At 47.6% G+C, this 14,154-nt stretch overlaps 1 protein-coding gene across 1 annotated transcript in view; it reads right to left on the reverse strand.

Moving 5' to 3' along the window:
• Positions 1-10,924, reverse strand: part of LOC127218760 (transmembrane protease serine 9) — a 17,145-nt gene extending 6,221 nt beyond the window's left edge. Inside the window, exons 1-5 of the mRNA XM_051179745.1 lie at positions 10,795-10,924; positions 10,170-10,332; positions 8,609-8,889; positions 7,132-7,295; positions 5,673-5,903 (exon numbers count right to left, since the gene is read on the reverse strand). Of these exons, the coding sequence (XP_051035702.1) occupies positions 5,673-5,903; positions 7,132-7,295; positions 8,609-8,889; positions 10,170-10,332; positions 10,795-10,924 (969 nt within the window). The remainder of the gene's footprint in view (positions 1-5,672; positions 5,904-7,131; positions 7,296-8,608; positions 8,890-10,169; positions 10,333-10,794) is intronic.
• Between the last annotated feature and the right edge of the window lie 3,230 nt (positions 10,925-14,154).

Genomic DNA, 14,154 nt, shown 5'->3' on the forward strand with positions numbered 1-14,154 from the left:
CACACACACACACACACAAAGTTTGTGGGGCTGAAGAGAATGCTTAAGAGCACCGTCTGCTTTTCCAGAGGAACAAAGTTCAATTCCTAGCACCCATGTGGCAGCTCACAGCTGTCTGTAACTCCAGTTCTAGGGGATCTGGTATCTTTACACAGACATACATGCAGATAAAACATCAATGCACATAAAAATAAATGATTCTTTAAAAACAATTGTGAGTGTCTCTGTGTGTGTACCACTCATGTGTAGTATCAGGGAGGCAAGAACTAGGTGTCAGATCCCCTGGAGCTGGAGTTCCAGGAGCTATGAGCCAGATGTGAATTGGGTGCTCTAGAAGAACAAACAAGTGCTCCTACCCATTTAGTCATCTCTTCCACACCATCACCACCCTCTTTTAAAATGTATTATGTGTGTGAGTGTTTCACCTTCATGTATGTATGTATACCATGTGCATGTCTGGTGCCTGTGGAAGTCAGAAGAGGGCATTGGAATCCCTGAAACTGGACTTACAAATGGTTGTGAACTAGCATGTGGGTGCTGGGAGCCAAATCTAGGTGCTCTGCCAGAGCGGCAAGGGCTCTTAACTGCTAAGCCATCTCTCCAAGCCTCAATGCCCTGTTTTTAATTTGCATAATTATGCATATTTATGGAGTGCAGTGTTGTATTTCTCTCTCATTCATTTTTTATTTTGGTGTGTGTGTGTGTGTGTGTGTGTTGAGAAAGGGTCTTTCTGTATCCTGGAACTTGTGATGTGATCTGGAACTCACAGAGATCTGCCTGCCTTGCCACCTGACTGTGGGATTAAAAGCATGTAGTACCATGCCTAGCTAGTATGATATTTCAATACATATACAAAATGTGCAACATCAGATTAGGATAAATGGCAAATCTACACCATCAAAATTCATCATTTATTTGTGTTGGAAATATTGAAAATGTTCTTCACTATTCTTAAATAATTGCCGTCACCCATAATTTCCTCACCATGTTATGGCACTTCAGAAATTACTCTTTCTACCCCAGTCCCCTATCATTCACCCTTCTCTCCACACCTACTGCCACTATTTTCTTCTGTACTTTGAGATCAACTTTTTATGGTGTTTCATTTTTGTTTAGGATTTGTAAGGTGGGTTTGTTTTATTGCAATAGGATGGACCTCAGGACTTTGCACACACTAGGGAAGGCATTTAATAGTGAGCTACATGTGCAGCCCTTAGGATTTTTTGTTTGTTTAGTTGGTTTTTGTTTTTTGAGACAGGGTTTCTCTGTGTAGTCCTGTAGTTCTGGAACTAGCTCTGTAGACCAGGCTTGCCTCAGTCTCACAGAGATCCTCTTGTCCCTGCCTCCCAAGTGCTGGGACTTCCTAGCGGAGCTCTTGTATTTTTTCTGTTTCTGATTTAATGCACTTACACAGTGTCCTGTAGTCTCATCCTTATTGCTGTAAACTGCAGGGCCTTGTTCTATTTCTGGCTGAATAATCGGCACCACATTTTTCTTTATCCATTTGTCCATTGGCAGATGCCTCTGTTGATCCAGTGTCTTGCTGCTGGGAATTCACTAATATGCAAGACAAGGGGTTGTGTGGACATTTCTATCCTGTGCGTGTCATTATTCTTGGTTCATATTTACCCTCATTTTTCTCTCCTGTCCCCTTGCCACTGCTCTCCTTCCAAATAACATTCCCCAAAGAAGTGGGGGGGGGGGGCAGAGAAGGCTTGGCAGGTGAGAGTATTTGCTGCTTTTGCCACAGCTTGGAAGCTCACAAACATAGCTAAATCCAGGAGATCTGATCTCTGATCCATGTGGTGCACATACATACATATATACCCACATACATGCAAAGACTTTTTGTTTTGTTTTTTTGAGTCAGGATTTCTCTGTGTAGTCCCGGCTGTCCTGGAACTTGCTCGTACACCAGCCTGGCCTTGAACTCATAGAGATCTGCCTGCCTCTGCCTCTTGAGTGCTGGGATTGAAGACATGCACTATCACACCTTGCTAAGGCAAAAGGCTCTTACACACACATTTTTTTGTTAAATATTTATTTGTTTTTAATAATTTATTTAACTTTATTTTATGTGCACTGGTGTGAGGATGTCAGATCCCCTGGAACTGGAGTTACAGACGGTTGTGAACTGCCATGTGTGTGCTGGGAATTGAACTTTGATCCTCTGGAAGAGCAGCCAGTGCTCTTAACCACTGAGCCATCTCCCCAGCCCCTACATACACATCTTTAATTTAAAAAAGAGTAGAGTATTCAAATGAAGAGTCCACATGAATGAAAATGTGTGATGTCATCTTTCCATCTTGCTCTGCTTACAGCTCTTCTTCCCTCTCCTCCACTGGGAGATAGTTCAGTGGTTAATAGCACATATTCTCTTCCAGAAGACCTAAATCCAGCTCCCAGAACTCATGCTAGAGAGCTCATAACTCCCTGAAACACCAGCTCCGGGCCTTCTGGTGAGTGAGAATAAAAAGATTTTAAATTGAATTTTGTGTGGATGTTTTGCCTGCGTGCATATAAATCCAACACATGTATAGATGGAACTAGTGGAGACCGGAAGGGGGCATCAGATCCCCAGAACTGGCATTGCAAGTAGCTGTGAACTGCCATGTGGTTACTGGGATATGAACCCAGTTCTTCTGCAAGAGCAGGTACTCTTAGCTACTGGAGACTCTCCAGTCTCCAAAAAAGATTTTGCAAAATGATGTATATAGGGGCAAGGAGGCTGGGGTATGTGTGTACCTACCCTTAGAGTCTGGAAGCATTAGATCCCCTGGAGATGGAGATGGAGATGGAGGTGAATGGTGGGAACGAAACAAGGGGGAGGGGGCAAGTCCCAAGTGCTCAAATATATAAGCCTATAAAGGCTATTCTCACTCAAATCATCACATCTATTTTACCATCTCCTAATAGTGCCATCAGGTTATAAATCTACCAAGGAATTGCTTCATTCCTTAAGTCAAAACCCTGGAGATCAAATTATCTCTGAAGACACCCTCAAAGACACATCCAGAAAAATATTTACTATCTATAATCTAGATGGTTCTCAAGGCTGCCAAGGTAAATGTTGAGATTAACCATCATTGACAGGGTGTGATGGCACACACTTTTAATCCCAACAGAGGCAAGTGGATCTCTGCGAGTTCAAGACTACCCTGGTTCTACATAGTAAGTTCCAGAACATCCAGAGCTACATGATAGAGTCTCAAGAAATAAATAGAAAGGATTAATGGTCACTGGGTCTGTCCCTGTTTAGGGTCCTGTATGTATCTTGAGCCCCGCCTCCTCCAGGAGATAGTGGGGATGGGAGAGTGGTGAATTCTCCAGCACTGCTTTCAGGGGGCTCCCTCCAGTGGATGCATTTCCACTGTCAAGGGTATCTACTTCCTGGGAGTCCTGAGCCTTAAGCCTGGTGGCAAGGCAGGAGCAATCAGCCAGGGATCCTACCAAGAGGCATTTTAGGTAGCATTCCCAAATAGTGACCCCCCAAGAGATACTGATGTGGCAACAACAGCCATGATCTCTTTAACCTCACATGCTTGTGTTCAGTCCCTACTACCAAGAAAGGGCCAGTGGGCATAGGAACTGGCCAAGACACTCAAGGGCAGAATGGGTCCCAAGGCAACAGGTTAGGGGACCATCCATTGGGTAGGAAAAGATCAGAACTTTCCCAAGAAATTTTTTGTCCATTAACACCCTAGCATTAGCATCTCAACCAGTCTCTTTGTGGCCCCTGATAGCACAATAAAGCATAGCTCACCACCCAGGCACAGTGCCAGCTATTCCCTTGGGAGAATGGGTGACAATCCTGACTGCAGCCCAAGGGGTTGCTCAGGCCACAGGTCCCAACCTGGCTATTCAGGCTGCCAAAGCATTTTTGTTTAGTGTGTCTGTGTGTGCTTGTGTGCGTGTGTGTAGGTCTGAGGACAACTTACCCTAATCTTAACAAAAATGAATCCTAGAGACCCTTATAAACCATCTACCCTACTTCCCTGAACTGAAGAGCAAGGAAGATCTCCCCTGGTGAGTGCCATGTGGAATGTACTTGCAGAATGAATATCTGCTGAGTTGAAGGATTGATGGTGGAGGAAAGAACTGGGAATATGGAAGAGGAAAGATACAGGCTATCAGAGTCCCTAGGACCAAGGGGCTTTGGCTAAGGGATCAGATCAAATGAGCTAACCTGCCTCAGAGTGGCCCTGCCTGAACTCCTTCAGCTGCCCACAGAGAGTGTGAGTTCTTTGGAAGCCTGAGACAGAATCTGCAATGATCAGAACAGCCTTAGCCAACCCCAGGTCCTTCTGAGGGGATTAGCACTTTCTTCCCTTCACCCCTTACTCTGTTTCATTAGGCTGCCATCCTACTGGGCTCCTGAGAAACTGGACAGTGACAGTGGGTAGTCATGTCCCAGCTGAGCACTGCATGAGAAAGTTTCACATGAGAAGAGAGTGGGCCACACTCCTCCCTGGTGTACCCCAGCCAGTAAGCACAGAGTTTGGGGAGAGCACCTCATATGTGACAGGTAGAAGAGACTCAGGAACGTGGGAACCATGCCATGGTCATAGTGACAGCTGACTGAATAGATAATTAATCTGGAAACAGACATGAGCCACTTACCTCACTGGGGCTGGCTGTGCCTTTGGGACTAGCCAGCCCCACCCCATCTCCATCAACACTGCAATCCTTGTAGGTAGGCTGTCACTAGGCCCAGGGGTCCTGTGAATGCCTCTGGAGCTGACAGCCAGCCTGACCCATCACCATCCCTGCCCATAGCCTGGAGATTGGGTCTTACACCTGCCAGTAATGCAGAGATTCACTGAAATTCTACCAATGACCTCTAGGGTTTACCTGATACCTACCTATGACTCTGGAAGTCATCCCATGCCTAACTTATGACTCTGATGTTATCCCAATCTTACCAATGGTCTCAAACTCTTCAGGAAGTGCTGCTCTGCCATTCCTAGAGGCAAGGATGCTGAACCAAGGAACTAGAGAAGCTTGAGTTTCCAACCCTTATTTGTCCTGCTTCTGAGTGATGGGGCTAAGGACAATGTGCACACAGGAATGCCAAGAATTTGATGACACTATGTGGAAGGGGTTTGTACATGTAGGCATGTAGGGGCATCCTCTGGGTGCCTACGGAAACAGAAGCTCATGAGCATAGGAGGAACCACACGCTGGGAAAATGTGTCCTGCTGCGTCCAGTCTTTATTGCTTCAGATATGGCCTCACTATAGAGTGACCAGCCCAGTCACAGAAGCCACCAAAGGATACCCTGAAAGGTGGCTGTACTCTGTGCTCCACCCTGGAGTGAGAGGCAAGAAAGATTCCTGTGCCTCTACTCCTGAAAATCCACAGACACCCCGCTCCAGGGAGTGAGAGGCAGCTCGGGGCCAAAGGGGGCCAGAAAACCAGAGCTTAACTGATGGTCTCAAGGGTCTTAATGATGTGGAAGTTAGGAGGTTTCTGTGGGGGTGAGGAGAGGGTCCCTAGAATGCAGAGCACAGATGGGGTGCTTGTCTGCAGGTAGCTATGCAAGGAGGACACTAGAAGGGGGTCCTGAAAGAAGAACCTCTAGACTAGGAGCAGAGAGAGGGCAGAAGTTCCAAATATAGGGGCTGGGATAATGAGATTGCAGGTTAGGGTCCCAGGAAGAGGAAGCAGCTAGCCAGGGATGCCAGGAACAGGTCAGAGACTGAGGTCCCTGCAAGGCTTGGAGAGAAACTCTTTACTTCTAGGGCTGAGTTCCACATTGTGTTCTCAATCCATGAGGTGTAGACGCTGACATTGGTGTACACACCTGGTCTCTTGGACAGAGCACAGTCGGATCCCCAGCTCACCACCCCTGCCTGGATCCAGACACTATTAATGTCACAGACCAGGGGACCTCCGGAGTCACCCTGCAGAGAAAGAAGGGATCCAAAGGTGTTAGGGGTGCTTGAGCCTGTTGTCTTTATTATACTGGTAGGAAATTGAAGCTCTCCAACCCAGTCCACCTGACTCTTCAATACAGTATATAGGATCAATGAATTGGAAGTTTCTAGAAGGGCTCAGGGATGGGTGATCTGAGAACTGAAGGAGAGTGGAATCCCTAGCAGACACAGCCTTTCTCTAAATAAAATATGAACTATGTGCCACAGCTGTATGTTCAGAGCTGAGAGCAGGGGCCATGTCAGGGCTTCTGATGGTGCTGCTTGCTCGGTTTGTTTGGTTTGATCTAGAACATCTCTTTGAAGAAACAATTAAGAGGTATTTGGCAGTCAGGGTGTGTAGAAGAACAAACGACACAAGATAAAACCAAGCAAACTTGAATGTGGCTTGTTCCTCGTGAAAATACAGTCAAAGGCTTTTATTGTTATCAAATCTCTCTCTCTCTTTATCTCTCTCTGTCTCTCCTCTTTCCTCTTCTCTCTCTCTCTCTCCACCCCTTCCTCCATTTCTCTACTGAGGGTGGAGTCCAAGGCCTTTCAAAGTTTGGTAAACATTCTACCCCACCCCCCAGCATTCTGATGGTATTTATTTTATTTTATTTGACAGAAGGTGAGGCACGTGGGGGGAGGGGTGCATTCCTTCCTGTGTGTGCCCTTAGAGACCAGAGGTCAACACTGGATGCCCTTCATCACTCTCCACCTTACTTTTTAAGACAAGGTCTCTGACTGAACTTAGGAACATGCATTTTGCTTAGACTGGCTGGCCAGTGAGCTCCTGGAACCTGCCTATCTCTGACCCTGGACCCCGCCCCCGGTGATGGGATTATAGACTTGTGCTATCACACCTGGCTTTTTATTTTTCTTTTAATACATGGGTGCTGAGGATTCAAATTCAGTTCTTTGTGCTTGTGATGCAGCAGTGGACCACCTTCCCAGCCCTTTGTTTATATTATATGATATTTGAAAGGGAGACAGCATCTAAGATTTCTTCTTGAGCTCTCTCTCTCTCTCTCTCTCCCTCTCTCTCTCTCTCTGTCATGTGTGCATTCGTATTTGTGTGTGTGTTGGTGATGGTCCTGGTACTGTTGTTTTTAAGATGCCCAGCCCTTCTGGAAGGTTCTTAGTGTGATGGGGAGAGGAACACCCTGCCCACTGGGGTTACTGGTGAGGTGGCACTGCCTGGACGTGACTCACTCACATTACAGGCATCCTTTTTGCCTTCCTCGAAGCCAGCACACAGCATGTCTTCAAAGATGACGGGCTCCATGCTGGAAACAGAGTTCTCCTGGTAGTAGGCATTGCAGGTTTGAGCATCAATAAGAGGCACCTGCAACTCCTTCAGGGCAAAAGGTGGTGGGAGAGCTAGAGTTGGGAGAGAGCAGAGTTAGGGGAAGGGGACACTTCATCTCCCCCAGCTCAGCATGTTTAAATGAACCCTGTGGCTTCTGCTTCTTCAGGGCCTTGTTTCCCCCAATGAAACCCTGAAAGCTTTGCAGAGGTGGCATCCCAGAATGAGGACATAGATTTGTCCTCAGAATCACAAACTGGGGAGATCTTTGCTCTTCCTCCCAGAGCTGGGCACACACAGACATATGATGGCTCTGTGGGTCTCAGCTTCTCTTCCAGTGTCAGGACAACAGAATGGGATGCACGCAGGGAGAAGGCACAGGACAATAAGCAAGGGCCTATAGCTGACTTCAGAACACTGGCCTGTGGTCAGGTCACACCCATCACATGACCCTACTCGGCTCAACACTCCGAATATCATCAAGTCAAAGGTGACTTAGGTGCCGATTGGGTTAATTAATGTGGCCCCAAATTCATATCTACCCAAAAACTTCAGAATGTAACTTTGTCATCAAGCAGGAGACTTGCAGATGTGACTGGCTAAGATGGTACCACAGTTGATCAAGATGAGAGGCTTGTAACAGACACAGAGAGAGAGGACCTGGGCAGACACATGGCAGTGGCAGTCTATGTGAACTCCAAGGCCAAGACTGGAGTGATGCAGCTAAGAGCCAAGAACCACCCAGTGCTGACAGGGGTGACAGCCAAAGAGGGGCCTCGCTAGAACCCTGAAAGGGCTAAGGCCCAGACAATACCTTCATTTCAGGCTTCTGGGCTCCTGAACTGAGAGTGAACACCTATCTGATTTATCATCAGCCTCAGGACAAGACAAGGTCACAAATATGATGACAGGGATGAGGACCATGCTGATGACAGTTGGAAACTGCCTGAGAAAGCACCTTGCTGTGGACCTCTGGCATTAACCCCACCAGGTTAGCACTCTGGAGAGCTCATTGACAAGAGGAAGAACCAGGACCCCATCAGATAGTGAAGACTGCCCAGTCAAAACCGAGCCCCTGGCAAGCACTGTCCACAAGGGCCTTGACAGCAAAGGCAGCAAGAAGGTTGTAATGCAAGCTGGATCAGCATCCCTCAGCCTATTGCTGGCTGTAACACTATCCTTCTGGGGTTTGGCAACAGTCACCTGGTGATGAACTAGTGTGGCAGTATTTTAATGCACCCTCTGTGGTAGACATTCTTTGCATAGACTCCATATGGGTTGTGTCTGAGGGTGGGGGCTGGCCCTAGGGAAGGTGTCAAGACTGGCCCTTGCTGAACACACATTTCCACTCTCCCCCTGCCCTAACACCAGCTCCAAACATTCTTACGTTGATTTGTGGCTATGTGTCCCCAGCCAGTGACCCAACACTGGGTGTCAGGGAGCAAGGGGTCTCCAGGTTTCGGGAGGCAGACTGGAAGGATGTAGTCACCGAAGGAGATGGATGAAGCCATCTGCACCAGGGCAATGTCTCCACTACTGTGCTCATTTGCTGAATAGCTTGGGTGCTTGAGAAACTGGGCCACAGTTCTCAGCTCACTGGGCTCACTGGGCTCAGGGTAGGAGGAGATGGTACCCAGCAGTACTGTGTAGGCAGACAGGGGCTGGTCCCTGGGGAGAATGGGAAGGACAATGGGTGAAAATGAAAGACAATCTTTATGTGGAGGCTTCCAATATTGCCACTGGGCTTTTCTGAGAGCTAAGCACACAGAAGCTATGCCAAACACACCCTTTTAATAGCCACCATTAATGGTCATGATTACCCATAAGTTTACTGCCATTTCCTCCATGCAAAGTCAAGTTACCCATTAAAAGGCCATCTGGCCATTGAGCAGTATATCCAAAACTTTGGATTCTTGAAGTGCTAGGAAGATGATACAAACATAAAGACTTGAGTTTGGATCCCCACAACCCATATAAAAGTCAGGCCCAGTAGTATTCACATCTCAATCCCAGCTTGCCCCTGTGGAGAGGTGGGAGGTGAAGACAGGGGCATTAATAAAAGCTTGCTGACTAGGTGTACACAGCAGTGGACAAAAAGAGAGACCCTGCCTCAAAAAGCAAGGTGAAAGGCAAGGACTGACCTGAGGTTGCCCTTTGACCTTCAAATACTCATTGTGACATGTCTGCCCACATTCGCATGCACACATGAAGAAATACTTCACATATGCACATATACTTACACAAAGACCTTGGGTTCTTGAAGGCTGTTTTCAGGAGCTGTTGATTCTGTGTTGGTGTGTGTGTGTGTGTGTGTGTGTGTATGTCTTGTGTTGGTGTGTGTGTGTCTTGTTTTGGTGTGTGTCTGTGTGTTGGTATGTGTGTCTGTGTGTTGGTGTGTGTCTGTGTGTTGGTGTGTGTGTGTGTGTGTCGGTGTGTGTGTGTGTCGGTGTGTGTGTGTCGGTGTGTGTGTGTCGGTGTGTGTGTGTGTGTTGGTGTGTGTGCACACTCCTGTGCATGTACAGAAAGCAGAGAATGATATCAGATGCTCTGTTCTATCTCTGCTATTCTTGACCTTCAGATCATGTTTCTCACAGAACCTAGAGCTACACTGGAGCTCAGCAATCCCCTGAGATCCTCCTGTCTCCACATACACCCCCAGTACTGGTCACACCTGGCTTTTTACAAGAGTTGGGGCAGGCAATTTGAACTCAGGTCCTCTTGCTTGTATAACAAGTCCTCCTACCCTCTGAGCCATCCTCTCCACCCAAGACAGGTGACAGAGCCAGCCTAGAGACAGGTAATTTCAATACAAAAGAAGCATGGCCCTGCCTTATGGCCTGTCATAGCAGACAGAGGTTATGGTCTAGATGAAGAAATGAGAGCATCTGGAAGGAATGTAGGGAAGTCCAGCCGGCACCAACCCACATGACCCTTAGGAAGACACTCACTGGCTGAAGCAGTGGGCAGCAGTCAACACCCAGTCCTCAGCAATCAGGGAGCCTCCACACACGTGCTCTCCATTCTCCCTCACGCTGACCTGCCAAGGCCACTGGCCTGGCTGGGCATCCTGTCCCAACACGATGCGGCCTGAAGCCCTGGGACGTCCGCACACTGCAAAGAATCAGTAAAATTGAGTGACACAGGGCTACTTTGCCCTCCTGTGTACCTCAAACCTGGCTTACTTGTCACAGCCCCTGGGACTTGACCAGTATGGGCCAGAGGATGTCCCCCATGCCAGGCCCCTAACAGCATCTGCCTCATATAAGATCACGAGGAGCCAGGGTCAGATAGTTTTCTGCTCTGTCTCTAAACCTATGCCCCTACTGGCTCCTTCCTGTATTTCCAGGACTTGAGTGCTGAGGCAGGAGGATCAAAATCAGAAGGCTAATTTCATCTACATAATAAAGTAGAAGCCAGTCTGGGCTACAGTGAGACCTGGTCTCAAAGCTAAAAGAAACAGATAAAACTAAAAAATAAAATAAAAACAAGCAAACAAACAAAAAAACACCTGGCAACAAAATGTACATTCCATGTGTCTTCCTGAAGCTACTGTTCCCCACCCACCCATCTTACCTGATCCCAGGTTAGTGCTACCACTGTCTATTGTAGAAGACAGGCTGTAGGAATTGGTTATGAGGTTCTCGCTCCCCAGAATGGCTCCAGGAAAGAAGATAACGAAGATTGCAGGCCGGGCCAGCTCCATGATACACTTGCTGGAGGCCAGAGGCTTCCAGACACTCCAGGAAGGAGGAAGGTGACTGCAGCTCTTGTGTGGTTTCTGGGCTCACCCTGGGTGGGGCTCACCCTCCACACCTACCCTGCAGCCTTGAGAGAGGCATAACACCTCTACTGTTCCTGGCACAGAGACCCAGGCCTCCGCACATGCTGCATGCTCTGGAGTTCTCTGGCCTTCCCCCTCCTGATCGGTCCGGTCCAGGAATCTCAGCATCAGCAGCCCTCATCTTCGTTGATGCGGGATCAGAGCATAGTGTGCCTGGCACTGCACCAACCACAGGATGCACCCCAGGCTCCCCAGAAGCTGTTCTGATCACATCCCACAGCACTTGAACTGAGCTAAGATTCTGGGGTAAAGGATGTGATCAAGTCAGCAGGGGCAAAGCCAGGGAATTCCATCTTATGTTCTATTGCAGTGTCCAAGGCCCCCAGGAGATAGAAGTGAACAGGTGGACCTGAGCTGATTCCCAGGGTCCTCCTCATTCAGCCTCATCAGCTATTCATGTTCCAACCAGGGTGCAAAAGTCACCAGGAAAACCTAAAATGTCCCTGCTATGTGACCACAAAGAGCAGGCGCCTTCATGTCCATCACTGTCCACCAGAGGGCAGCCATGCTGGCTCTTTGGCTCCAGGGCACTTGTCAGAAATTGTGTAGACAGAAGGGCTTGCCAGCATTGACCTGGAGCAGGAGGCATAGAGACACCCTTTTGGACTCCTGTGGTATTTGTCTTCTCCACTTCTCCAGAAGTTTCTATCCTGTTGGCTACTCAGTCTCTAAGCAACTCTTTCCAAGAAGGCATTACCCCTAGAAAGGCTCACTGGCCTTCCAAACATCCCAAACGCTGTACTGAAATAAAAACCATGCACAGTGATTACATCGCCAGCTGCAGTGTGGCTTTAATCAGGGTAAAATAACCTTATGCTTCAGACTTAAGAACACTAGTCTTGGACCCTATCTTACCCAACATTAAAATTTCTACAACCATTTCCATCCTGTGTGCAATCTGTTCACCAATGCTTTTGAAATTTAAAAAAACAGGAAAACAAGAGCTTAGGTTATGGCTCAACTGGTAGAATGCCTGCCTAGGATGCATGAAGCTCTGTGTTTGATCCAAGGATTGCATAAACCAGGTGTGGTGGATAGTACATACCTGCAATGCCAGTACTCGGGGAATGGGGACAAGTGAATCATATCACCCAGAGTCATCGTAGGCTACAATACTGAGTTTGACACTGTGGTGGCTTGGATGAGAATGGCCCCTAGGCTCATATAGCTGCATGTTTGGTCTCCAGTTGGTAGCTCTATCTGAGAAGGATTAGGAGGAGTGGCCTTGTTAGAGGAGATGTGTCACTGGGGGTGGGCTTTGAGGCTTCAATAGTAACACTTTCAGATGCTGTCCCAGTATCATGCCTGCCGGCCTGCCACCATGATGAGCATGCATGAATCCTCTGAAACTGTAAGACCTCAGTTAAACACTTTCAACTCGACACAAGCTAGAGTCATCAGAGGAAAGAATCTTAATCGAGAAAATGTTCCATTTTCATAATTAGTGATTCATGGGGGGATACCCAGCTCATGGTGGATCTGTGTTCTATAATAGGGCAGGCTGAGCAAGCCATAGAGAGCAAACCCATAAGCAGCTCCCTCCATGGCCCCTGCACCAGCTCCTGCCTCCAGGCTCCTGCCCTGACTTCCTTCAGTGATAAACAGTGATACAGAAGTGCAAGCTGAATAAACCCTTTCCTTCCTGAATTACTTTTGGTCATGGTGTTTCATCACAGCACTCGTAGCCCTGACTAAGGCACTTTCTTTTTTAGAGTTGTCTTGGTCATGGTCTCTTCCCAATAGAACAGTAACTACAACAGAGGCCAACCTGGACTGCATGAGACCCTGAGAAAGGTAGAGAGGATGATGGGGAGGGAGGGAAGAACTGAGGAAAGACTGATTTACAAGAGAATAAAAAAAAATCAAATCTTTTTACCCACCTGCTTTCACTGGATGATAGTCAGAAATCTGGCTGGAATCCCTAACCAAATGATAGACCAAGATAGTAAATATTTTCGTCAACCATGTGATAGACTCTTGTGTTTGCAAAAGAGACTGAAGTTTCATGATTCACATAAAGGGTACATAAAAGCTTAAGAATTATTTCTAGAAATGGTGTTGGAGTTGAGCATGGTGGCGCAAGTTTGTGATCCTTGCTGTTTGAGAGGTGAGGCAGGAGCATCACAAGTTGAAGGCCCACCAGGGAGGTGGAATGAGACCCTATCTTAATAAAAATGAAAAGGGATAACAGAGGATACAGCCTGGTGATAGAGCATTTGCCTAGCTTTGGGAGGCCTGGATTCACCCACTGTCACCACCGCTGTAACACCGCTGTTTCCTCTGAATGGAAGTATTCCCTCCTAGAGAAAGCAGGGAGGATTATAAGTAGCCAAGGAAACTAGGAAACTCAAGAGCTGGGAAAACAGCTCAGTCCATTAGGTGCTTGTACAAGCTTGAAGACCTGAGTCTGAGTGGCAGCATGTGTATAAAAAGCCAGGCATGGCGGTGTGCACTTGTAATCTTAGTGCTGGCGAGGCAGAGACAGACTACAGGAGCTTGAAGGCCAGGCTCATCAGCAAGGCCCAGGCTCCACTGAGAAATTCTGTCTCAAAACAAAAAACCAACCAGGGTAAAGAGCTGGAGAGGCAGTTCAGCAATTAAGAGCACTTAGTGCCATTGCAGAGGACAGAACTTGGATTCCTAGCACCCACACAGCAGCTCAGTCATCTGTAACTTTAGTTCCAGAGGATCGGACACGCTCTTCTGGCCTCCATGGGCACTGCCTGCATGTGGTGCGCTTAGATCCAAGCAGGCAAAACACTCAAGCATATGAAATTAAAGTTAATAAATCTTTAAAGGAAGAAAGAAGAGTGGGAGGGAGGGAGGAAAGAAAGAAAGGGAATAAACAAGGTAGATGGCTCCTGAGAAATAACACCTGAGGTTGACTGCTGGACTCAACATGCACACAGGGCCACACACACAGAGTGTGGTGGGGGTGGGGAGGGCTCAGAGATGTAGGACCCTGAGGCACCATGAGCAAGCCTGAAGCTGCTGGCTGGAACTCCTTGCCCCAAGGCTGTTGTTGGTACTCTTCCCCGTTTTGATAACACACCTCGTAGGGAGGAGCTAAGCCTAAAATTCAAGTAATTTTT

The sequence above is a fragment of the Phodopus roborovskii genome, unplaced genomic scaffold (genome assembly GCF_943737965.1).
Source record: "Phodopus roborovskii unplaced genomic scaffold, PHOROB, whole genome shotgun sequence".
Classification (NCBI taxonomy): domain Eukaryota; kingdom Metazoa; phylum Chordata; class Mammalia; order Rodentia; family Cricetidae; genus Phodopus; species Phodopus roborovskii.